This window comes from Nuphar pumila, chromosome 2, assembly GCF_984573655.1.
Source record: "Nuphar pumila chromosome 2, dmNupPumi1.hap1.1, whole genome shotgun sequence".
NCBI classification, from domain to species: domain Eukaryota; kingdom Viridiplantae; phylum Streptophyta; class Magnoliopsida; order Nymphaeales; family Nymphaeaceae; genus Nuphar; species Nuphar pumila.
Genome location: NC_143250.1, coordinates 130780001 through 130805374, shown reverse-complemented (window position 1 = coordinate 130805374; position 25374 = coordinate 130780001). Strand labels below are relative to the sequence as shown.

Genomic DNA, 25374 nt, shown 5'->3' with positions numbered 1-25374 from the left:
AAAATTGAGGATTGGGAAAGTAACCATGCCAAAATTTTGGCATGGTTTAAGAATAATGTAGACCTTAAAAATTGTGCTAATATTGCCAAATTTAGAAGGGCCAATGAGGCCTGGTTTTTCCTTAAGGGTATGTATACCCAAAAGGATCTTGCTCGACAATTTTTTTGTCAAGAAAAAATCCGTTCCACCAAACAAATGAATATGAGTGTCCGGGACTATTTTAGTTCTCTAACTCCTCTTTGGAATGAATTTGCTCTTCTTGAGCCTAAGTGGGTGGCTCCGGAAGATATTGAATTAAGAAGGGAACAAATTGAAAAGGAACATTTTTTCCAATTTCTTCATGGTCTTCGCCCGGAATTTGAACAAGTAAGGGCATCTCTTCTCCATAGAAGCAAAACCCTACCTATTGAAGATGCACTTGCCGAGATATGTCAAGAAGAAACTCGACTTGGCTTGAGCATTAAGAGTGATGAAGTTTTGGCCGTTACTAGGCCCGGATCGAATGTTAAAGCATATAGACCTCCCCATTTTAACAAAAATAGTAATGGGCCTAGAAAGGGAATAATATGCCATTATTGTAATGAACCGGGACACATTAGACCGGTTTGTCCAAAACTCAAAGGAAAGGTTGCCGCGGTTGGAGAAAATTCTCCAAAGAAGGAAGAAAGTACCAAAGAAGGAGATATCAAAAAAACTCTAAATCACATCTCCGAAGTTCTTCAACATCTTCTCAAGACTTCTCCTTCAACATCCGGAGCCGCCATCGCCTACTCTTCATCACCTCCAGGTATGTGGATACTAGACTCCGGTGCTTCTTTTCATATGACATCTCATAAAAACTCTCTTTCAAATGTTTTTTCCGAACCCATATCCTCTTGTGTCTCAACGGCCGATGGTACATCATTAAAAATTGAAAGTATTGGAACACTTGATTTTAAAAACTTTTTCGTTCCTAAAGTAAGAATCGTTCCTAAAATTAATTTAAACCTTTTTTCCGTTTCTCAAATCACCGATCATGGATGCCAAGTCTCTTTCTCACCTAAAGATTGCACCATGCAGGATCTCAAATCACCGTCAGGGAAGCTGATTGGGCAAGACTATAGAAGGGGTGACCTCTACTTTATGGATGTTTTGACTCTTCCATCTAAGTCATCTTGCAATCTTGTTAAAGACAAAAGTATTGGAATTTGGCATGAGAGACTTGGCCATCCAAATTTTGTAAAAATGTCTCTTTTTCCGTTTTTGAACAATACTTGTAAAGACAATTACATGACTTGTAAAGATTGCATTTTTGGGAAATCTAAAGCTACTCCGTTTCCTCAAAGAAGTTACTTTACCACTCAGCCATTTGAACTTATTCATTCCGATGTGTGGGGACCTTCCCCTATTTTATCTAAAGGAGGTTTTTCGTATTACGTGGTCTTTATAGATGACTTCACTCGATTTACGTGGATTTACTTCCTAAGTCGCAAATCCGAAGTTTTCTCCTTCTTTAAAGAATTTCATGCAATGGTCAAAAATCAATTTTTGGGAAATCTATCTATTCTTAGGTCCGATTCGGGAGGCAAATATATGTCCAATGATTTTCAAAGCTATTTAAAAGAAAATGGAATTTGTCACCAACGTTCTTGCCCCAACACTCCGCAACAAAATGGTCTTACGAAAAGAAAGCATAGACACATAATAGAAACTACAAGAACGTTATTAATTTCAAGAAATATTCCAAAATCCTTTTGGGCCGAAGCAGTTTTAACCTCTACATATCTTATCAATAGAACTCCTTCATCCTCTTTGAAAAATCTTTCTCCATTTGAAAAACTTTACAATATGTCTCCCGATTATAAAAGACTAAGAATTTTTGGATGTAAATGTTTTGTTCTAACTCATAAAAATGATAAACTTTCTCCTAGGGCTATTGAATGTATTTTTTTGGGATATGGCGAAAAACAAAAAGGTTATCGATGTTTTGACATACTTAAGAACAAACTTTATATCTCTAAAGATGTCACATTCCTTGAAGAGGAAAATGGTTTTTCGCACCAACCAAATGAAAATATTGATTATTCCTTTCTATTTGACTTGTTGCCTCAGGAAAACATCATAGATGATCATATTGATCCTAGTGAATCCCTTAGCGAAGATCATTTTGAACATCCAAGTGATGATCAAAATTTAGAAGAAAATGTTGCAAGACAAATTCAAGTCTACTCTAGAAGGAATGAAAGAAATCCTCCTTGTCCCCTTGAAATTTTTTCCCAAAGTGAGTCAATCAAAGAGACCTCTCAAAGAAGATCAAATCGGATTTCCAAAATACCAAATAGATTTGTTTCGTATGATTCCTTTTCTCCTAACTTTCGAGCATGCCTACTTGCTCTTCACTCCTTTCATGAACCATCTCATTACAATGATGCTAAGCAATATGCTCATTGGAATGAAGCTATGGAACTTGAACTTAATGCTCTTAAAAAGGCACAAACTTGGGAAATCATTGATCCTCCCAATGGCAAGAAACCCATTGGATGTAGAAGGGTTTTTAAAGTAAAAACTAAGAGTGATGGTTCATTGGAAAGATATAAGGCTAGGTTGGTTGCCAAGGGATATGCCCAAGAATATGGGGTAGATTATGATGAAACTTTTGCCCCAGTTGCTCGAATGACTAGTGTTCGAGCTCTTATTGCTATAGCCTCTGTTAAAAAATGGCCTATCTTTGAACTTGATGTCAAAAATGCCTTTTTGAATGGGAATTTAAATGAAGAAGTTTATATGGAACCGCCTCCAGGTATGAACTTAAATGGAAAAATTTTGAAATTAAAAAAGGCTTTATATGGACTTAAGCAAGCTCCTAAAGCTTGGTATGATAGGTTTAGTAATGTATTAATCAATTTAGGATTTTCTTCTTGCTATACTGACACTGCTCTTTTTGTTAAAGGGACAGGTGACTCCATTATTATCATCACTGGGAATGACAAAAAGGGAGTAAATGATGTTAAGTCTATGTTAAAAGATACTTTTGATATGTCTGATCTTGGTTATTTGAGATATTTTTTAGGAATTGAAGTGGCTTATTCCGCGCGAGGATACATCTTATCTCAAATGAAGTTAGCTGCAGAAATTTGTACCAAATCAGGAATATCTGATGAAAAGAAAGTTGAGACTCCCGAAGTTATCAATTCGAAACTAAGACTTGAAGATGGTGTTCTTCTTGAAGATCCAACCCCCTACCATCAATTAATTGGATCCCTCACCTATCTATCCATCACCCGTCCAGACATTGCTCATGCAGTTCATGCAGCGAGCCAGTTTCAGCACGCACCTACTACGGTTCATATGGTGGCCGTAATGAGAATTGTGCGATATATCAAAAATACCATCTCTAAGGGACTCTTCTTATCCTCTTCCTCATCTCTTGAATTGACTGCTTTTACTGATGCTGACTGGGGAGGAAATCTCAATGATCGTATCTCAATTACGGGTCTTTGCATTTTTTTAGGTGAATCTCTCATCTCGTGGAGATGCAAGAAGCAACAGAAGGTCTCATTATCATCTACTGAAGTTGAATATCGGGCTATGACAACTATGGAAATTGTGTGGCTCAGAAGTCTCCTTGGTGACATGGGTGTTCCCATTTCCACTCCCATCAAGCTTTGTTGTGATAACAAGAGTGTGATATACATTGCCAGCAATCACACCTTTCATGAGCGGACCAAGCATATTGAAATGGATTGCCATTATGTTCGAGACGAATATCTCAAAGGGACCATCACATTGCCATATGTCACTTCAGAGTATCAACTGGCCGACTTCTTCACCAAGGCGCTCCCAACTCCACGATTCATGTTTCTTCTTGGCAAACTTTCGGTCTTCTCCCCGTAAAGTTTGAGGGGGCATGTTAAATTATGTATATATAAATATATATATACATATACTTATATATATATATACATTCGTGTATATATATATATATAAGTATATATACGTATATATGTATATATACATAATAATATAGCTTTTTCCTGTTTTGTATAAACCAAAAACCCGATAGGGGTGTTTTGGTAATTCCACATGTACTTTTTTCTTTTTTACCTTTTTCCCTTTTTCTCCTTTTTAATTTTTCTGTTTTTACTTTTTGGAACCATAAAGGGGCCCCACCTATCTAGTCGTTGGGGCCCCAACAGTCATATTTATGACCGTTGGGGATCCCAACGACTAAGAGGGGAGCCCCCTTTATGGTCCTCCTTTAGTGCTTTCCTCCTCTATATAAAGAGGAGGTTCCCCCTTGTAAATGTATGGGTTTTACACCCTTCTCTTCCTTTCTTCAATAATATCCAACTTATGACTTTAAGTCATTTTCTATATTTGAGAGTTTTGTGTGTGCACATTTGGTGTTTGTGTTCGTGGCTCTAGTGGTCACTCTTAAAGAGTGACTTTTGCTCTATTGGTGCTTCGGCCTCTTTTCATTACAATCAGTTCCACAGGGAGTTGTGCAGTGGGATCCAATTCCAGATTAGCACTAATCATAAGCATCATGAAGGAAAACAACTAATGAACAACAAGTCATTATACATTTAGCTATTTATATTTATATTTATATGGTAAATATTTGGCACTAATGAAGGTATGGAACTATTGAATGGAAATCACTTTGTTCCACAATTTTTGCATATTGGAGTCTAGAGGCATGATCTACATGGTTTCTTGAGTAGGGACTAGAGAATGGGTTTTGAATGATGCGATTATGACAAAAAGGTTTTCTAAGAGCTTCAAAAACCAAAGGCCCACAATATACCGACTTCACGACTCAAAAATCACTTTCATACATTAGAAAAACACAATCCAAAATCTGATCCTTAGAAAACAAGCTATGTTGAACACATCTTTGTGGTTGGTATCCACTTGAGCTGTAAGTCATAGGTGCAAATTGTATCAACATGCTCCGACCATATAGATGTGTTCAACATAGCTTGTTCACTAGGGATTGGACTTTGGATTGTGTTTTTCCCAAGGTTGCCAGACTAGGAAGTGGACGTGGGAAACGATATGAGAAGTGGAAGTGAGAAGCGAAGCATTCCAAAATTTACAGGAAGTGGGAAGCAAAGAAGCAATTTGAAAGCAAAGCATATCACCCACACAAGGGCCAAGAGAGTAAAAAATAAATGCTTTTGTATTACAAAATGCTTGACAAAGCACGGAGAGATACAAGGGGAGAACCCCTATTCATAAAAAGAGAAAGGGAGAAGGGGGCAGCCAAACTAGCTGTTGGGCTCCCAACGGTCACATAGTTGGAGCAGTCCCTATCATGTACAACAATAAAAATATAAAAAGATAAAAACAAAAAAATAAAAAAGACAGTCAAGCCCTAATGGGCTGACCACTATTACGAAGTAAAATGACCAAAACACCCTGGATGGGTATTTTGGTTTATATATATATATATATAAAATCTTAAGATCCCCCCTCAAACTCACAGTGTAACAACCGAGAGTTTTTCAAGTAGAAAGTGAAATCTAGATGACAGGAGTGCTTTAGTGAAGAAGTCCGTCAGTTGATACTCAGATGGTCATGTGGCAACATGACGGTCTTCTTCAGAAATTCCTCACGAACGTAGTGGCAATCCATTTCAATGTGTTTGGTCCTTTCATAAAATATATGATTGCTTGCAATGTAAACTGCTCTCTTGTTGTCGTAACATAATCTCGCGGGTTCTACAATGTGAACTCCTAAGTCTTCTAACAATTGTCTCAACCATACTAATTCAGACACACTTGTCGTTATGACACGGTATTCTGTTTCAGTGAAAGAGAAGGACACCTTCTGTTGCTTCTTGTGTCTCTATGATATTAGAGAATCACCTAAAAAAACACAAGAACCAGTGGTTGAGCGTCTATCATTCACATCCCCTCCCCAATCAGAATCAAAATATGCAATAACTTTTAACGGAGAAGATGATGAAATAAATAACTCATAATTAATAGAATTTCTAATATATCTGTAACGAAGTAGATGACACTTTTGTTCTCATAACATAGTTTTGAAGCACCTGTAATGTCAACCCTCATATCTTTGAGAAGGCTTCAAAACCAAACAAGTTTCATTGTAGTAGTTGTCATAGCCCGGTATTCAGCTTCAGTAGAGGATAACGAGACTTTCTGTTGCTTCTTGCATCTCCAAGCAATTAAGGAATCTCCTAAAAAGACACAGAAGCCAGTAGTTGAGATCCTATCATTAGGGTTACCTCCCCAATCTACATTAGTATAAGCAAGTAAATCCAAAGAAGAAGATGAGGATAGAAATAGCCCTTTAGTTATGGTGTTTTTGATGTATCGAACGACCCAGAGCACGACACTCGTGCACAGTTTGTAATAACCCGAGTAAAAAAAAATCATTTGGATTCAGGCCAGATCCGGACCCGGTGATGAGTCGGCTGCGTGCTTTTAAAAGCACGCGGCGGCGAAGGGGGGAGGTTCTCGAAACCTCCTTCCCCCTCTCGTCTCTCAATCTTTGCATTCTCTCCCCTCGACCGCCTCTCTCTTGCTTATAAAGTGAAGCGAGAAGGGGAGGGGTTTCGATACGAAACCCTCTCCCCCGACCGACTCCCTCTCTCTGCGTTGCCGAGCACTGCCACCGACACCCCCCTCCATCCGGCGAGCTCCCTTCTGACGAGCACCTTCCGACAGCCTCCCCAAGTACGCCCCTTTCCTCTCTTTGCTCTCTCATCTCTTCCCTGATACCCTCTCTTTCTCCCTTACCTTTCCGTTGCGCAGGGAGGGGTTCAAGCCGCCTCCCTGCTGCCCTAAATCACAGGGGAGGGGCAAAGCCCCCTCCCTGCGACTCTTTTCAGCGAGGGAGGGGCCGAGCCCCTCCCTGCGCCATGTTTGGTAAGGGAGGGGCCAAGCCCCCCTCCCTGTGCCACTATTAGGAGGGAAGGGGTCGAGCCCCCCTCCCTGCTCCTTACTCCCCGTGGGGTCACGGGAGGGGTTAAACCCCCTCCCTGTGCCCACTCTTAGCAGGGGAGGGGCCGAGCCCCTCCCTGCTCCCTATATCGGCAGGGGAGGGGGCCGAGCCCCTCTCCGCTCTCCTGTCAGCAGGGGAGGGGGGGGGGGTCGAGCCCCTCCCTGCTCACAGAAGCAATAGGGGAGGGGTCGAGCCCTCCCTGCACTCTCATCTTCTTTGTGTTCAGCCGACCGACAGGGGGCAAAGCCCCCTGTCGTCGCCTCTTGTCGGCAGAGGGGACTTCCCCCCTGTCTCCCTCTTTGGTTCAATCGATAGGGGAGCAGAGCCCCCTATCGTTCTTTCACGTCAGGCAGGGCGGGGCAGAGCCCCCTGCCTGTGTCTTTTCTTCAACTGGTGGGCACGGTGGGAGGACTGGGTTCCTTCCCGTCGCCCTATGCTTACTGGGTAGGAGAGGGCCGAGCCCTCCCTGCGTTCTATTTTTGCTTGGCAAACAGGGGCTCGTCCCCTGTCTTTGTTTCTTTTTTTTGCAGGATGGAACAGAGTTGTCGCCTCTGCCCTTTTTGCAAATAAGGCAGAGGACCGAGCCCCTTAGCCCTCTTTGCATATTCGGCAGGCAGGGGCGAAGCCCCTTGCCTCCCCCTTAGTGGCTTGCAGGGAAGGGCCTCGCCTCTTTGCTCTCTTAGCAGGCAGGGCGAAGCCTCCCTCGTTGTCTTCTTTAGGCAGGGGTGCAACCCCCTGCCTCCCTGTTTCTTGCTGATAGCAGGTCGGTAGGAGCTCGCAGCCCCAGCCCCTGTTTCTTGCTTGTATAGCAGGTGCGCAAGGACATGATGCCTCTGCCTCTGCTTCCTTCACGCCAGGACAGCAACAGTGCCCCTGACCCTCTATTTTGGGTGTTAGCTTGCTAAGATCGTCACTTTTGCAGCTCGTACGACAGATCCCGCTTGCGCTCCGCGACCCGAGCCGTCCATTGCTTACACCCGCAGACGCCAGCAAGCTCGCAACTCTCCAAGGTAAGAGAAGATTGCACGAAAGACTTGGACAATTGAATTAAGTTCAATTAACTAAAAAAAAGGGACCATTATATATATATATATATATCTATATATATTTATTTATACAAGTATGCACTTAACGCAAGGACGCGGTTTCGCGATCCTTGTCCTTTACTTTCTGACAGCCTTTACTTTGCCGTCGCGCATTGCGCAAAGGTTTTGCGTTGCACTCCTGCCTACAGTCCTTTACTTTGCCGTCGTGCTTTGCGCCTAGGCTTTTGCTTTTGCATATGTGTTACTGCAGATGACGCTCAGGTTTTCGTTCATTGCATACACGTTTAAGGCATCCTCGTGGAGGATGCAAGAGACATCTACCACACTCCCTTTTGCGACAAGAGTTCAGTCGGGAGCGATACATCCTCGTCTAAGGAGAAAAATACCTCGCAAGGATCCTGACTCTTCGTGTACACAGTCCTGCAAAGTCGACTTCAGATTTTAGGGAGTTGCGCAAAAGCATCAAAGACTGCCCAAATCGAAGCATTTGGAAGGAGGTGATTGACTGGTTCTATTGAGAAACCTGTATCCTGTCTATCAAGGCCGGTATCGAGTCATGCGAGGCGTGTAGATACCCCGATAGCGGATGAGATTCTAGAAAATCACATGCATAATGTTGACATAAGGTACTGGTTGTTTCAAAAGATAAAGAATGTCAAAAGTAAAGTTGATAAACATTACATCTTTGTGAAACACTCCTGTTGAGGCTTCTATTGAGGAGCTACACCCCCTTCTTCCTAGAGTACTTGTAGTCGTGTACTACATGTTTAGTACTGCGATGATCGAATGAGACGGTCGTGCGACATCGAACAGTGCTAAATGCACAATACTGTAATCACATAAAATGGCCTCACATTTGCCTTCACAGGCAAGATGCTCGAGTAGTTTAAAGACCACAACATAGAACGGGTCGTTAGTTAAACAACCCCTAACGCACGCATTCGCTTCTTGTTGTCTGTCAAGGAAGAAGACAGAGTGGTACAAAACTCCAATGGACAGGTTGTTAACAACCACCCCACGGACAATGATCCGACCTCCCCAGTCATTGGAGTTAGGGGAAAAGGGCTACAATAGTTAGCTCAACACTTCTGCAGAAGTTGGATACATCTGTGGCACTGCTTATCAGTCTTTGGGGAATCCTCTCTCGGCTAAAGTCGTCCATTTAAGAGCGGACTCAACTAGCTATTCGGGTTATTGAAAATACATAGAATAACAGACGCCTGAACTAGTCTCAGTTGTTTCTACGTTTTGCCTGCGCGTACCCGCAGGCCAGTAATATCGAAACATAAAGTCTTTTCACACTGGTCGATTCAGTATGCTACTCGTTGAGTTGTACCCGCCTGTCGAGGCGTTACTCTAGTTTGTTAAACTGCTTACGCAATTCTTTGCTAAGTAACATCTAGCTTCTCATACTAGTTAAATGCTTATAATAATAGCATTATGCCAGTTGCTACATATTAGCATATGACTTGCTTTACCCCTTGGTTGAACTGCTTGGTGCTTGTTGCAACGTATCACTTGTTGGCTTGCATCTCTTATGATTGATGTGATTGCATACAGCTCGTAATCTACAAACTGGTGGCAACTAAGATTGATGTAGCTGCTTGTCTTATAAGCTGCTTACATATTGTGATATAACTGCTGCCGTATGATTGCTTATCATGTATAGCTTATGAATGGCTTGCGATGCAATGGTTTATGCCTTACGATTAATTTAATTACTTGCTGATGGACTGAGTCATTTGATGGTAATTGTATGTATCACGAGCATTTTTATGAGTGCTTGTCTTATTCAGTTATTTTGTTTGGCTGTCAGATAGAGTTAGTTACTCTTCGCCTATAGAATCAGTTGGATTGCCATATCTGCATGTTCTCGTGTGTCGTTTATGCATGGTTTGAGGTCCTATTTGAGGATTGCAACGTTCCTTGTGGCAATAACACGATGTGCAGTATTATATGTTTTTGTGTGATGTGATTGATATGCCACGTGATAAGAAATGTTGGAAGTATGCGAAAATATGTTCATGGTTCATGGAACCATATTGGAGGAATAGGTGATCGTGTGTTTTGTTTTACTATGTGAAGTGATACGATGCATATTGCTGATATACATGCTTGTGCCCATATTGGTGGCTACTGACCCCAAGAGCGGTCAATTGTTCGAAGCAATCGATTGTATTGATGATGTATCACTGAGTAGGGTGCCTGTTGAGGACCTGATCTTCAAAGGATTATCTACGAGGGCGTGTATGATCAAGACCAGGTAACCGACTAGAGTGGTAGATTCTCTGTGAGGATGTACACTGTCCACGAACGGGTAGCCGCAAAGACGGTGAACTCCTGTGAGGAAGTGTATAGTCCAAGACCAGGTATATCATCTAGGGCGGAATTCCTTGTGAGGTTATATATTTCCCAGACCAGGTGATCCGACGTTGATCTTGTTGTTTGTAATAGTGGCTATCGACCCTGAGAGCGGTCATTTGTGTTAATGCGTGTATTACAATGGTTTTCATTATATATGACACGTGTTGGAGACCGGCTTCCCAAAAATTTCGATGTGAGGGTACGTATGATCAAGACCAGGTGACCCGGCTAGAGTGGTAGATTCTCTGTGAGGATGTACACTGTCCACGAACGGGTAGCAGTGAACTCCTGTGAGGAAGTGTATGGTCCAAGACCAGGGATACCATCTACGGCGGTAATTCCTTGTGAGGTTGTACATTTCCTAGATCGGGTAATCCGGCTAGAGCGGTAGAATCTCTGTGAGGATGTACACTGTCCACGAACGAGTAGCCGCAAAGACGGTGAACTCTTGTGAGAAAGTGTATGGTCCAAGACCAGGTATACCCTCTAGGGCGGTAATTCCTTGTCAGGTAGTATATCTCCCGGACCGAGCGATCCATCGTGGATCTTGTGTTTTTGCTTACCATAAAAAGTTATGGTGAGCTGTGATGATCTTCTGAGATTGTTTGAGATAGTCAGTTATAAATCTATAGTTTGGCTTTCTGTTTTAGCATGATTACATGCAGGACTCAGATGTGAGAATCAGATCGTTAGCGATTTTAGATAGTGATCGTGTCTTGGACCTTCTATAGAAGGGTGGGTTTTTCTGAGAAGTATGACGCCTTAGGTGAATCATAACAGGTGACAGTTGGCCACGTAAGGCCTTGAGAGATGAGAATAGATTAAGGTTGTTCAGGACAAGCATTTGTTAGGAATAGTGAGAGCGATAAACGATGTCCTGATAATGATTAAATGCAGAGACCCCGTTCTAGGAACGAGAACAAGCTTGTTGCGTGGTGGTTCACAACTTACGGTCAAATGAATCGTCTTAATACGTTTTGACAGTTGCACTGCTTACTTGCATTGAACTGCTTACCTGTTTGCACCGCTTACCTTCTTGCATTGCTTACCTTGTTGCACTACTTGCCCGTTTGTACTGCTTACCTGTTTAGCTGCATATCTGCTTTAAACTGCATAACCTGCTGAATTAAATATACTTAATTCAGTTTCCTGTTAGTCTCTCTTGTGCACCTACTAGTTTTTCGCGAAACTAACCCATTCTATGAGTACAGGTGATGATTAGGTACACCACGGGCGATGGCGCGATGGCTCCAAGACTTTCTTCTTCCTGTTCTTGGCTCGCGTCCTGGACGTTTTGGGTTTGTAACGGATTTTCCTGGGGATATCCGAATTTTGTACCATTTGGAAACTTCTTTTAATGGAAGTGGCTTTTCCAAGTGTCTTGCAAGTAGCATGGTTTGTACGTTTTGGTTCTTTAGCTAACGCACCCAAAGTTGTCAGCTTGCCTTTCTGAATTTAACAAAAGAATAGTCTTTCGCTGATTTCATAAACAAACTCTAAAGGAAAAAGATATTTCTAATCTCTTGCCTATTTTTCTGAAAAGGTTCGCAAGTTGAAATTTAGGGCGTTACAACGATGACGGATGAGATTCTAGAAAATCGCATGCCAAATATTGGCACAAGCTGCTGGCTGTTTCAAAAGATAAAGAATGTCAAAAGTAAACTTTGACAAACAATACATCTTTGTGAAACACTTTTGTTGAGGCTCCTATTGAGGAACTATACCCCTTTTATCCTAGAGTACTTGTAGTCGTGCACTAAACGCTAGTACTGCGTTGATCGGATGAGACGGTCGTGCGACTTCGAACAGTGCTAAATGCACAATGTTGTAAACACATAATGGGATCGCCTTCACAGGTAAGATGCTCATTTGGTCAAAAGACCAGAGCATATAGAATGAGTCGTCAGTTAATTTACCCCTGACGCACTCACTCGCCCTTATGTTTCTGTCAAGGGAGATGATGGATCAGTATAAAACTCCAATAGACAGGTTGTTAACAACTACCCCACGGGCAAAGATCCGGCCTCTCCAGTCATTGGAGTTAGGGGAAGGGACTATCAGACATTATCCTAGGTGGTAGATCCCATGGACTTCTGGAGAAGTTGGATGCATCCGTTGCCATGTACCTGACTTTAGGGAATCCTCTCTCGACTAAAGTCGTCCTTTAGGAGCAGACTCATCTAAAACATAAAGTTTGTTCACACTGGTTGATGGGTCATGAGACTTGCTTGTTGCGTGGTAGTTCACAGCTTACGATCAAATGAATCGTCATGCTACGTTTGACAGTTGCACTGCTTACCTGCTTTGAACGACTTATCTGTTTAACTGCATATCTGTTTTAAACTGCTTAGTATGCTGAATTAAATGTTCTTAATTCAGTTTCCTTTAGTGTCTCTTGTAGACCTACTAGTTTTTCGCGAAACTAACACATTTTATGGGTACAGGTGATGATTAGGTACACCACGGGCGATGACGCGATGACAAGATGACTTCAAGATTTTCTTTTCTTGCTCTTAGCTCGCGTCCTGGACTTTTTTGGGTTTTGTTACGGATTTTCCTTTGGATGTCCGATTTTTGTACTATTTAGGTACTTCTTTTAATGAAAGTGGCTTTCCAAGTGTTTTGCAAGTAACATGGATTGTGAGTTTTGGTTCTTTTAGCTAACGTGCCCAAAGTTGTCAGCTTGCCTTTCTAAATTCAACAAAAGAATTATCTTCCGCTGATTTTGAAAGGAAAGAGATTTTCTTCTAGTATCTTGCCTGTTTTTTGAAAGGTTCGAAAGTTTGAAATTTTGGCGCATTACAGGAATAAAACCCATTACATAACCCCAAAGTTTCTTACCTTTGAGGTTGTTTTCCATTGTCGATGCCCACATCATATAGTTTTTTTCATTGAGCTTGAAGGATAGGTTGATTTTGGTCTCCATGATGCCACCAAAGTGTATGAAGAAGATATACAAAGAATGTGAAGATGAATTTCACGCTTGTTCCTTCAAGAACCGAATAGCTCTGATACCATGTAATAAAGTATGCAAAAAAAAAAGAATGCTAAAAGCATTCACAATGGACCAATACACAAGAGAGATAATAGCCAAGTCCACTATGGGACAACATAAACAAGCCTTGAAAGGCACAAACTAAAAATAAATACTCTTTATTGAAAGAGAGAGCTATAAAGCTTGTTGAATACAAAAGGGTTCACCCCTATTTATACACCCACAATGGGTCTCAAAAGACGAGCCAAAAGGGGGCTCCCATAGAGTCGTTGGGGGCCCCAACGACTCTATGTGGGGCCCTTTTTTGGGTTGGGTTTTGAGACAAACAAAAATAAAAAATAAAAAATAAAAAATAAAAAATACGAAATAGTTGTTTACTAAAACAACTATGTGAAAAGATGCTAATACCCCTATCGGGTATTATACATATATTTTAACAGGAAGAGAAGAAAAAAAAAAGAAATGGGAGGAAAAGGAAGAAGAAGATGAAAGTGAAAGACGAAGAGGAGAAGGAAGAAGAAGACGAAAGAGGAAGAGGAGAGGAGGAGAAGGAAGAAGACAAGAGCGAGAGGGCATACCGAATCTGCCTCTTCTTCTTCTTCTTTGAATCTGCCACACACACACACACACAGAGAGAGAGAGAGAGAGAGAGAGAGAGAGAGAGAGAGAGAGAGAGAGAGAGAGAGACCTATGTTTTTATTAAAAAGAGTATCATTCTCCCTCCCCTTTATTTTTGAAAACTACAGTCACCCTCTCCCTTACAAACTTTTTCTTTAATTTCTGATATGGACTTCCCTTGTCCCTTTTTCAAAAAATTACGGTCACCTCCCATAGACTTTCTTTTTTAATTTTTGATATGGACCTTATTATAGATCCATACCCAAACTCTCTTTCTCAATACACACACATACATTCGTGTCTCAGTACCATCATTTTTTTAAATTGTCGTGTTGTACCCTTTGTCCCTGTACCCGTACCCATACCCATGTAACATAGGTACGAAGGGTACAACATGGCAATTTCAAAAAATAAGGGTAAGGGGACACAACTATATATATAGAGAGAGAGAAAGACAAAAAAACTTGTTTTTTAAAGGTCATTTTTTGAGTTTCGATGACCAAGTTATAAGAAGGGGAAGACCCTTCCCCTATGTCACAGGGATTCGGCTAGCAAGGTGCCGCACCCGCGTCGACGCGACTCGATGTGGGTGCGGCACCGGGTGCGGTCAACCCGACCCTGGGTGCGTTGACCGCACCCAGGGTCATTTTTGTCCTTTTTTTGGATTTTTAAAAAAAAAAATTTTTTTGCCCTATGAAATGGGCTGCAGAATTTAAAAAAAAAATCTTTGGGGGGGGGGGGGGGGGGCGCTGCCCCCCTATAACCCCCCGCCAAGGGCGGCCCCCTGGACCCCCGCCCGCTGACCGCGCAGCGGGACCTGCGCCGGGGGGAGCCCCCAGACCTCCCCTTCCTGCAAGGGCAAAAACAATGAATCAGGCTCCACAACTCATCACTTTCATCTTTGGGGACAACCATATAAGATAAAAAAATGATAAAAAGTAAGTTGGGCATAAATGTCATGGAACTTAATAGCTACCATACATTCATATATATACACTATACATGATATATATATACATTTTTTCCCCTGCCGCACCCCCGCACCCGCTTTTTTTGGAAGTGCCGAATCCCCGCACCTGTACCCGCACCCATGTGACATAGCCCTTCCCTTTCTCTCTTTATCTCTCTGGTTTCCCTTTTCTCTCTCTTTGTTTGTTGCAGCGAGACGAAGAAGAGGAGAGGAGGTACTCTCTCTCTCTCTCTCTCTTTGGCTCTCGTCTCCCCCCCCCCCCCTCCCCCTCTCTCTCTCAGAGGGGTAAATCGAGAGCGAGCTCAAGAGAAAGAGAGCCAGAGAGGGGAAAGACGAGAGCCAAAGGAGGTTTGGGTACCAAGCATACCCGCACTGCACTTGATACCTGTACCTGTGTCGACACAGGTACAGCAGCCAAACAGTTATGTTGCAATAACATATGTTTCAGGAGGGAGTTGAATCATGTGAATAGTAACACATGAACTGTAAAATGTGAACAGTAACTGAGAAAGAGGGGTTTTGAAAGATTTTAATCCAAAATAAACAGATTGTAAATGTGGGAAGAGAAATAAGGAGTGAGAAAAAAGAGAAACAATTAGAAAATCACGTGAAATGGGATGGAGAGACAACCAAGAAAAGAAGAGAGGTATTAAAGAGAGAAGAGAAGACAGATCTGATAAAGGACTACCTGGATGAAGATGCTGGTTCTCATACCATGTGAGATGAAATCTCGAAAATCAAGCCTTTGAAACCTACAGCAACACGTTTGAGAGAAAGAGGAAGAAGAAGGGGTTGGAACAATGTAGAGAGCAGCCCACGACTTCTGCCTTGGCTGCCTCATATTTTCACACACACACACGTGTGTGTGTGTGTGTGTGTGTGTGTGTGTGTGTGTGTGTGTGTAAAAATGTTTTCCACACTGGAGCATAAGAATGGTGATATACTATCATTTTCTGGCAACAGCACACCATGAGATTGGCTGCAAATGTTAGGGTCACACAGTAAAGGGAATTCATGAGAATAAATATTTTATGGCCAATTATGGGCTGTGATAAGACTGAATATGGGTAGAGGGCATCACACCCTTTAAGATGGTATTCACTTCACCAGTTTCCGGCAACACAATGACTGAAAAATGGTTATATAGGGCTGCCTATACACGAGTGTACAGAACTATATATATAGAGCAGTGGGAAGCTACCCAACTGCATCGCTACCAGAAGGTACCAGATTGCTTGGGACCGTCAATTTTCGGTGTTCTGACCTTACAGATGTGTTCAGCATAATTGATTTACTAGACTTGGATCATTTGATTCTGATGCATGGATAGGTTTTTACAAGGTTCAAAAATCAGCAGTCTACAATTTTCATAAATTTTTGAGGCTTCAAATACCGTTTTTCATCCAAAATGCATGATCCAAGTGTCAATTTTTACTAAATCGATCATGCTGAACACATCTGTAATGTCAGAATTTCGAAAAAACTCCGAAAAAATTCTTAGTGGGTAGCTATGTAACACGGACTCTTCTAATAGGGCACCGCACCTGCATCGCACCCTCCTTTATATCAAGTGAAGTCAACCACACTGAAGTTCATTTCTGTCCAAAAGTAGATCCAGTTAACCCTAACCAAGTCCAGTTTTATCTATATTATATATATAATACATAAATGCACACATACACCTATAATTACACACACACACACACACACATATATATATATATATACACACACACACACACGCAACTCCGTACCAGTGTGCTGTTATTTTTTATTGATGAGGAATAGTAATTGTAGATTGTTAATTTGATTAATTGCATGAATATATGCATGATGATATGATAATTGTTTTGATTTCATTAATGTTAACTTAAAACTGTTAAAAATTAAATATATATACCCTCCCCGCAGCCAAGTTTTTTTAAAGTGCCACATACCCGCATATGCACCCGCACCTATGTGAAATAGGTGGGTAGGGTTGGTACGTTTCCTATCTGGTAGGTTTCCATCTCTCTCTCTCTCTCTCTCTCTCTCTCTATATATATATATATATATATATATATATATATATAGTATCAGAATGGGGATTATGCTGCCCTCTTTTTCATTAGGTCATCATTAGGACCTTCCAAAAATCATATTTTTAGGTGAATATTTTATCATCAAATTTTAGTACAACATCAACCTTTGATCTTTTACCTCTTTAAAATACACATATGAGCATAAAGATGTTTAATCAAAAACATGTTTTCTATTGAGTAAACAAAGATAAACACATCTAACGGTTCAGATCTAGCATAAAACACCTAAAATTATGATTTTTGGAGGATCCTGACGATAACCTAACGAAAAAGCAAGCAGCATAATCCTCTCTCTCTCATATATATATATATATATATAGTGATAAAAACATGCAAATGAAATATGCTAAATGAATCATACTAAAATGGGTTTTGTGGTTTCCAGTGCTTTTTCTTCATAATTCTGACCTCATAGATGTGTTCGGATGGATTTAATTGAATTCTATGCCAAACCTCAAGCTAGAATTCTTGAACATGCCTTTGGCTTTTATATCATTTCATTATGACAGGCCATGTGATGCTTTTGCAGAAATGAGATAACCCAGGTTACCTTAATTGACCCACAAAAGCTTTTGACTGTCATTGGATAGTACATTTGTTGCCATGTGTGATGCCATAAAGCATCTTTATGACACATTACCACTGCCTAGTTATATAGCTAGATGTCCAATAACAAGCAAGCATGTGATGCAAGACTTAGAAGATAGCTTACCTACATGCAATACTGCGCAACTAAATTTCTTAAAAGAGTTTTGCAGACAAATTATAGCCTTATAGAAAGTGTCACAAACAAAGAGATACAGTAGCAAAACCAAATATTTTTGCACTAAATGTCAAGGCAATTCAAAAGTTAATAAAAAACTGTATATGCAGTTGAAAGAAAAGCCTGAAGAAACATACAAGAAATACTTGCTTGCATCCATGAGCCAATGGTATAAGAGTTGCTGGTTCTACCTGAAATATAAACAAACAGAATAAATACAGGAAAAGAAAAAAGAGAGGAAATGATTCCAATATCTCTAATATCACTATGAATGGAGATGCCTGCCAAAAATAAGCAAGAATCTCTATACAGAAGGTGAATAAGCCAATGGAGGAGCTTATAAAAGGTCCAACATGTACCGGAATATCAAAGAATGAGGAAATAACTCAATTTTCAGAAGATGCATCTAGCAAAAGAGTATTTTGCTTCTTAAGACATCCGAGGGTAGCTACATATTAGGTATTATTAGGACAGATAAGGTATACTTATTAGGTGATAATAGCTTAGGTTTTTGTTTTAGTTTATTTTTGTTTTTGTATTTTTTTTGTATTTGGGTTATTTTTTTAATAACCCCAACTAGCCGTCAAGACTATGCCTAACAGCTAGTTGGAAAAGATCCAACTAGCATTTAGGCTAGTTTTATATAAGTGTGAGTGTGCCTATTATGTGAGAGAGAGTGATAGGTATGCATTAGTGTAACACCCCAAAATTTTAAACTTGTAAACCTTTCAGAAAAAACAGACAAGAGGCGAAAAAGAAATCTCTTTATTTTAGAGATGGTTTATGAAATCAGCGGAAGACTATTCTTTTGCTAATTTCAGAAAGGTGAGCTGACAACTTTGGGCGCGTTAGCTAAAATAACCAAAGCGCACAACCCATGCTACTTGCAAACACTTGAAAAAACCACTTTCATTTAAGAAGTTCTCCAAATAGTACAAAATTCGGATATCCCAAGGCAAATCCGTTACAAAACCCCAAACATCCAGGACGTGAGCTAAGAGCAGGAAGAAGAAAGTCTTGGATCCATCTTGCCATCACGCCATCGCTCGTGGTGTACCTAATCATCACCTATACCCATAGAATGAGTTAGTTTCGCGAAAAACTAGTAGGTGCACAAGAGGGACTACAGGAAACTGAATTATGTACATTTAATTTAGCAGGTTACGCAGTTTAAAGCAGATATGCAGTTAAACAGGTAAGCAATGCAAGCAGGTAAATAGTACAAACGCGTAAGTAATACAAGCGAGTAAGTAGTGCAAGTGAATAAGTAGTGCAAGCGAATAAGTAGTGCAAGCAAGTCGGTAGTGCAAGAGAGTCTCACGACCCAACAACCAGTGTGAACAAACTTTATGTTTCGATATCACTGGCCTGCGGGTACGTGTAGGCAAAACGTATAAACAACTGAGACTAGTTCGGGCGTCTGTTATTCTATGTAATTTCAATAACCCGAATAGCTAGTTGAGTCCGCTCCTAAAGAAACGACTTTAGCCGAAAGAGGATTCCCCAAAGGCTGATAAGCAGTGCCACGGATGCATCCAACTTCTGCAAAAGTGTTGAGCTGACTATTGTAGCCCCTTTCCCCTAACTCCAATGACTGGGGAGGCCGGATCATTGCCCGTGGGGTGGTTGTTAACAACCTGTTCATTAGAGTTTTGTACCACTATGTCTTCTCCCTTGACAGACAACAAGAAGCGAATGGGTGTGTCAGGGGTTATTTAACTAACGACCCATTCTATGTTGTAGTCTTTAAACTACTTGAGCATCTTGCCTGTGAAGGCGAATGTGAGGCCATTTTATGTGATTACAGTATTGTGCATTTAACACTGTTCGAGGTCGCACGATCGTCTCATCCGATCATCGCAATACTAAATGTGTAGTACACGACTACAAGTACTCTAGGATGAAGGGGGTATAGCTCCTCAATAGAAGCCTCAACAGGAGTGTTTCACAAAGATGTAATGTTTATCAACTTTACTTTTGACATTCTTTATCTTTTGAAACAACCAGTACCTTATGCCAACATTATGCATGTGATTTTCTATAATATCATCCGCTATCGGGGTATCTACATGCCTCACATGACTCGGTACCAGCCTCGATAGACGGGATACAGGTTTCTCAACAGAACCCCTGTTAAGTAGTTCACTCGAACTCCAACTTGTCTGCAGGACTGCGTACTCAAAGAGTCAGGATCCTTGCAAAGTATCCCTCTCCTTAGACGAGGATGTAACGCTAGCTCCCAACTCAACTCTCGTCGCAAGAGAGAGAGTGGTGAATGCACCTTGCATCCTCCACGAGGATGCCTTTAAAGCATACGCAAAGAGCGAGAACCTGCACGTCATCTACAATAGCAAGGCAATACCAATACATATGCAAAAACAAGAGCCTATGCGCAAAGCGCGACAGCAAGGTAAAGGCGGTAAGCAGAAGTGCAACGCAAAACCTCGGCACAACGCGCAACGGCAAGTAAAAACTGTAAGCAGGAGTGCAACGCAAAACCTCGACGCGATGCGCGATGGCAAGTAAAGACTGATAGAAGGTAAATGGCAAGGATCACGAAACTGCGTCCTTGAGTTAAGTGCATACTCGTATAACTATATATATATATATATATATTTGTATATATATATTTATTTAATGGTTGTTTTTAGTTAGTTGAACTTAATTCAATTGTCCAAGTCTTTCGTGCAATCTTCCCCTACCTCGGAGAGTTGCAAGCTTGCTGTGGTCTGCGGGTGTACACGATTGACGACTCGGGTCGCAGAGCGCGAGCGGGATCCATCGTAGCTACAAATATGCGATATTAACATGCAAACAAGACAAACGCAAAAATAAGGAGAAGACTCAACTTCTCCAATACATAGGACTGGGGCAAGGCCGAACGACTCTTGCCGCCAAAAGAACAGGTGCAGGGGGCATCAGCCCCCGCTGGTTATTTTAAAAAGGCATAGGCCCCTACTGGAAATGTACAAAGGGCAGGGGGCCATCGACCCCTGTTGGCAAGCAAAAAAGGGGCAGAGACGTAGTCAACGCGAGCTGATGACTCACACTTACTAGGAATCCCTCGTTGAAGACCAACCATTGCAATGATCTATCCCCATCACGATGTAGTTTTCGAAATATACCCGAGCCTGTCGGCTAAGGGTATAGACCCGTGCACAAAGGGCAGGGGGCCATCGGCCCCTGCTGGCAAGCAAAAAGGGCAGGGGCCTTCGGCCCCTGCTGGAACAGATAAAACGCAGAGAAAGAGAGAGGCGCAGGGAGCCAATAGCCCCCCTGCGACTTTTGGGAGTGGAGGCTGGGGACAAAGTCCCCCCCCCCTCGGTCGACTTGCTAAACAAGGAAACGAGACAGGGGCCAAAGGCCCCTGTCGGTCTCTTTGAAGAACAAGAAGCAGGGAGGAGGCTCAGCCCCTCCCCTGCCGTAACAGGAAGCAGGGAGGGGGCTCAGTCCCTCCCCTACCGTAAAAGGGAGCAGGGAGTGGGACTCGGCCCCTCCCCTGCCGTACGAAGATGCAAGGAGGGGGTTCGGCCCCACCCCTGCAACCAAAGGGCACCAGGAGGGGAATCGGCCCCTCCCCTACCCTACACGACACAGGTAGGGGCTCCGCCCCTCCCTCGCTAAAAGGGGGTCGCAAGGAGGCAGCTCGCCCCCCCCCTCCCTGCGCAACGGAGAAACGAGGGGGGAAAGAGAGAGAGACAGACGAAAGAGGAGAAGAAGGGGAGGAGAGGGGCGATAGTGCGTACCTGGGGAGGCTGCCGGAGAGGAGCTCACCGGAGACAGGAGGCCGCCGACGTTGGTGGTGGTGCTCGACAACGCAGAGGAGAGAGATGGGAGTTAGGAGAGACGAGAGAGTCGGGGTGGAAGGAGGTTTCGAGAACCTCACCCCCCCTTCGGCCTCGTTATCCTTTAAGAGGTAACAAAGGTGGTGCCTCAGTTGGGTCTGGGTCGGGTCTGGGTCCGGATCCGATCCGAATCCAAGGTAAATTTTTTTCCAGGTTATTACAATTAGTGCATGCAATGTAAATATGAGATGTGTATTTACATGGCATGTGTAAGTGTAAATATGCAGTTGTTTGTTCATTTTATCAAAATAAAGATTTGTATTTTAATTCTTCATTGTTCCTAAGCCATTTTGTGGTTTTATATGCCTTTGTTAAATGCACTTCTGCATTTATTTGCAGTCCTCATTAATGAACACTTTATTTTTAATTTATGTCATGTATCTCAGTCAGCTTCCATGATATTTTCTTCGTGAAGAAACAAAAAATATATCAATTATATAATTTCACTGGATCCAAACCAAAAGCAGAAAACATGAACTTGTCAGTTCCATTATTGGTGTAGAAATCATATAGCAATCTAATAAGACTTGCTTACCGCTTGAGCAGCTTCATCAATGACAACAACATCAAATGTACGGTTCATTCGACTGAAAAGGCCTGAGCCACTAAAACTGAGGGTTGAGAAAACCTGCCATCCAAATAATTGCTAAGGTAATAATTCTAAATTTTGAGAGTGGAACAACCACGTAATTAGATAATGGAAAAGGAGTAATTTCACTATTTCTTGAAAAGGAAGAAGTTAAGAAGCATTTGCATACAATGGCCGACTCATCAATTATAGAAGCACGTATCTGATCCCGTTGCAGTGATGGAGGCCCTATATTTTTTCCTGAACCAGCTGTTGAAAAATCCATACTTGAAAGCTTTTGATCCACCTGCACTTATGAAAAAAAAAACACAAAAATCCATATTTCCAGATGGCTGAATCCCAGGACTAATGGAATCAAGGGTTTCTTTTTTCTCTTTTTATGTCCTGGCCAAAATTAATAACTTACAATGTAATCCATAGATACTGCTTCAACAGAATGGTGTGGATTCAAACCAATCCTGACAATTTTTGGATGATACTGATGGCTATTTTCATCAAAAATACCTGAAAAGAAATTCCCCATATATCACAGAGATGAAGTAGATTTCTAAAATAAAGGTTTTCAATGTAGAGATTCTCAATAAAATTATTAAAATTATTAGGATAATATATTATGAAAAATTATCAAGAATAAGGCAGGGTAACTATATTAAGAAGGCATAGAAAACAATCTGAAAGATACACCTAACAGGCTTTCCTTTCTTCTGAAAGCAATAAAGTTCTTAAGAGCCTATCTTTTATGGATTTGACAATTCCAGGAGCAGAAAGAGACTAAACACCTAACCAGCTAATGAGCAAAATGAAACATAATGCCTAAAATATGATAGCATGTTCAGCAGTACAGCAAGAGACCAGAAGACCAATTTCTGCATAGTTTTGCTGTCAAACTAACAAAGCATGTATCTGCATGCCATGGTGGAAATAAGAAATGCATCATTTTCTTTAATGAAGCCAAATATATGCACTCAATCTGAATTTTGGCACTGCACTGGTACCATAACAAACAAGAAAGACAAAAATCTATCAGGATGAGCAAGATGTACATAAAGATGATAAAAGCATTTACTAGCAAGTTATTAACTAAAACCTTCAGACCAGAAACAATTCTAGCTCTGGATCACAACAAACATAATCAGGTAAATAACAGATACTCATAGAATTACAGACAAAGATGACATAATAAATTTTTTCCAAATTCTTCAAAACCTTTCCTGACAAAAGATTTAGGTCCATATCTGCAGCCAAAAAAAAAAGAGAACCTGATTCCAATATTTATCATCAGGAATATCAAGTGAAGGAGCATGAATATAACATACCGGTGTTCAATAAGCGTAACACAATCTCATCTAGTGCTGAATTTGATGGAGCACAAACCAGCACATGGGCCCGATATTTGCGCTTGCTAGCAACAACTTCTGGTTTCTATGTGCAAATGAACAGGAAAAAAATAGTCGGAGTAAAATGATTTTATTTTCAACTTATCCCTATTATAAAATCAAAATAAAAACAAGGGGCAATATATTAGGTATAAACTTACTAATTCATTTCCTGTTGTTGGATAGAAACCATCGTCACCATCTTTTGGCATGATTTCATCTCTTAGATTTGTCCCATTTAACCATGGTGATGCTTTCATCCAATGAACATATCTACGGAACAAAATCATTAATGAAAACATGAAACCTATAAACTGTGTAAATTTCTGTATGGACAGTAACACGGGAAAAATGAACAGATGGAAATGTGACATGTATCCAACCAAAACCAAAAGTAATACAAAAAAAGAAAGTACCAGGGAAAGACTACCATATTTGCATGTAAAGCAACAGTAAAAATGGAAATAAAATTAATACATCCTGAAGTTTGTTTGAAGACTAAACATCAGACCTGCTTTGGAAAACGATCTTCGACATCAGTCTTAAATATACTAATTATTTGGACTTCTTTTTGAGAAGATAAACTTTCATTAAAAGTATGAAAAGACATGATATACATAGCAAAGTAGGGTGATGCGTAGTCATTTACAATACAGAAAAAGATTTGAAAGAATTCAATGCTCAAAAACATCCTCATGATCTGTCACATAAGTGCAGGTGCGGATATGGATACGGATACGAGTGAGGGTGTGGAGGATGCGACACAGCAATTTCAAAAATCTTGGGTGTGGATATATATATATATATATATATATATATATAATAGATAAAAGTGGACTTGGTTAGGGTTAACTGAATCTACTTTTCAACAAAAATAGACCTCAGAGTGGTTGACTTCACCTAACTCAAAGGAAGTCATGTCCAAGTGTCGCACCCACATCGGTGTGGATGTGTTTCCCTGTTAGAAGAGTCTGTGTTACATAGCTCATGATGATCCGGTCCATCAACCTCTCAACAGTCCAATCCAAGGTATTCGGCCATTTATCCACAGGGTCTGTGTGGTTTCCAACTTGAACATATACATGAATGACTAAATGTCTCCAGTTCTGTGGATTCTCTCCAACCAAGAAGCCAGAATGCTAGTTTTCATCATTTCCAAATAAGCCGTCACTTCTTGCCCATGACTTTGATCAAGGAGCAAGAACCCATTCAAGTCCATATCCCAGTGCCCCCACATGCCCTATCCAAGAAAATACTAGTGAAAGGACATTTCCAAGATAAATGTAAGGCACATTTTCCATCCACCTCACAAAGGTAACAGCAGCTAGCAGCTGGCAAAAATAAAGCCCCCCCTTTTCTTCAAATTCTCCTAGGTTAAAATGCTGTCCAAAAAAATCAACTATTGGAAGGCAGCTGCACTTGGGTTGGGACCATACCCCCATGGACTTCTTTTGGGGTGGGGCAATCCTATGCTCAAGTATGACAAAGAATGATTTAACGCTAAATAGCCCCTTGGCATCACATATCCAAATAATCTAATTGACTTCGGCCATGTTATGGTCCAATTTGAGCGGATCAAATCTTGAGCTCCAAGATCACCAAGGTCTTGGTTACGGCAGTTTTTTTTCTTGACCCAATCCCACTTGGAAGGATCTAGTTATGGTCTTATGGGGTCCCATAGTTGAACCAACCAGTAACCCGGCCAAAAATCATTTGGGGTCCAACTCGTGAATCGGAGGGTAGGGTTGCATACGAGCCAGGTTTGAGTCGAGCTTG

The 25374-nt window shown here is 41.3% G+C and overlaps 1 protein-coding gene across 4 annotated transcripts in view; it reads right to left on the bottom strand.

Moving 5' to 3' along the window:
- The window catches only part of MAA3 (P-loop containing nucleoside triphosphate hydrolases superfamily protein), a 187416-nt gene that overhangs the window by 23867 nt on the left and 138175 nt on the right, over positions 1-25374 (bottom strand). For all 4 annotated transcript variants that reach the window (XM_089996824.1, XM_089996825.1, XM_089996822.1 and 1 more), the window contains 6 exons: positions 23760-23871; positions 23539-23644; positions 22629-22726; positions 22392-22508; positions 22169-22261; positions 17926-17979 (listed from right to left, as the gene is read on the bottom strand). In XM_089996824.1, coding sequence (XP_089852950.1) covers positions 17926-17979; positions 22169-22261; positions 22392-22508; positions 22629-22726; positions 23539-23644; positions 23760-23871 — 580 coding nt within the window. The remainder of the gene's footprint in view (positions 1-17925; positions 17980-22168; positions 22262-22391; positions 22509-22628; positions 22727-23538; positions 23645-23759; positions 23872-25374) is intronic.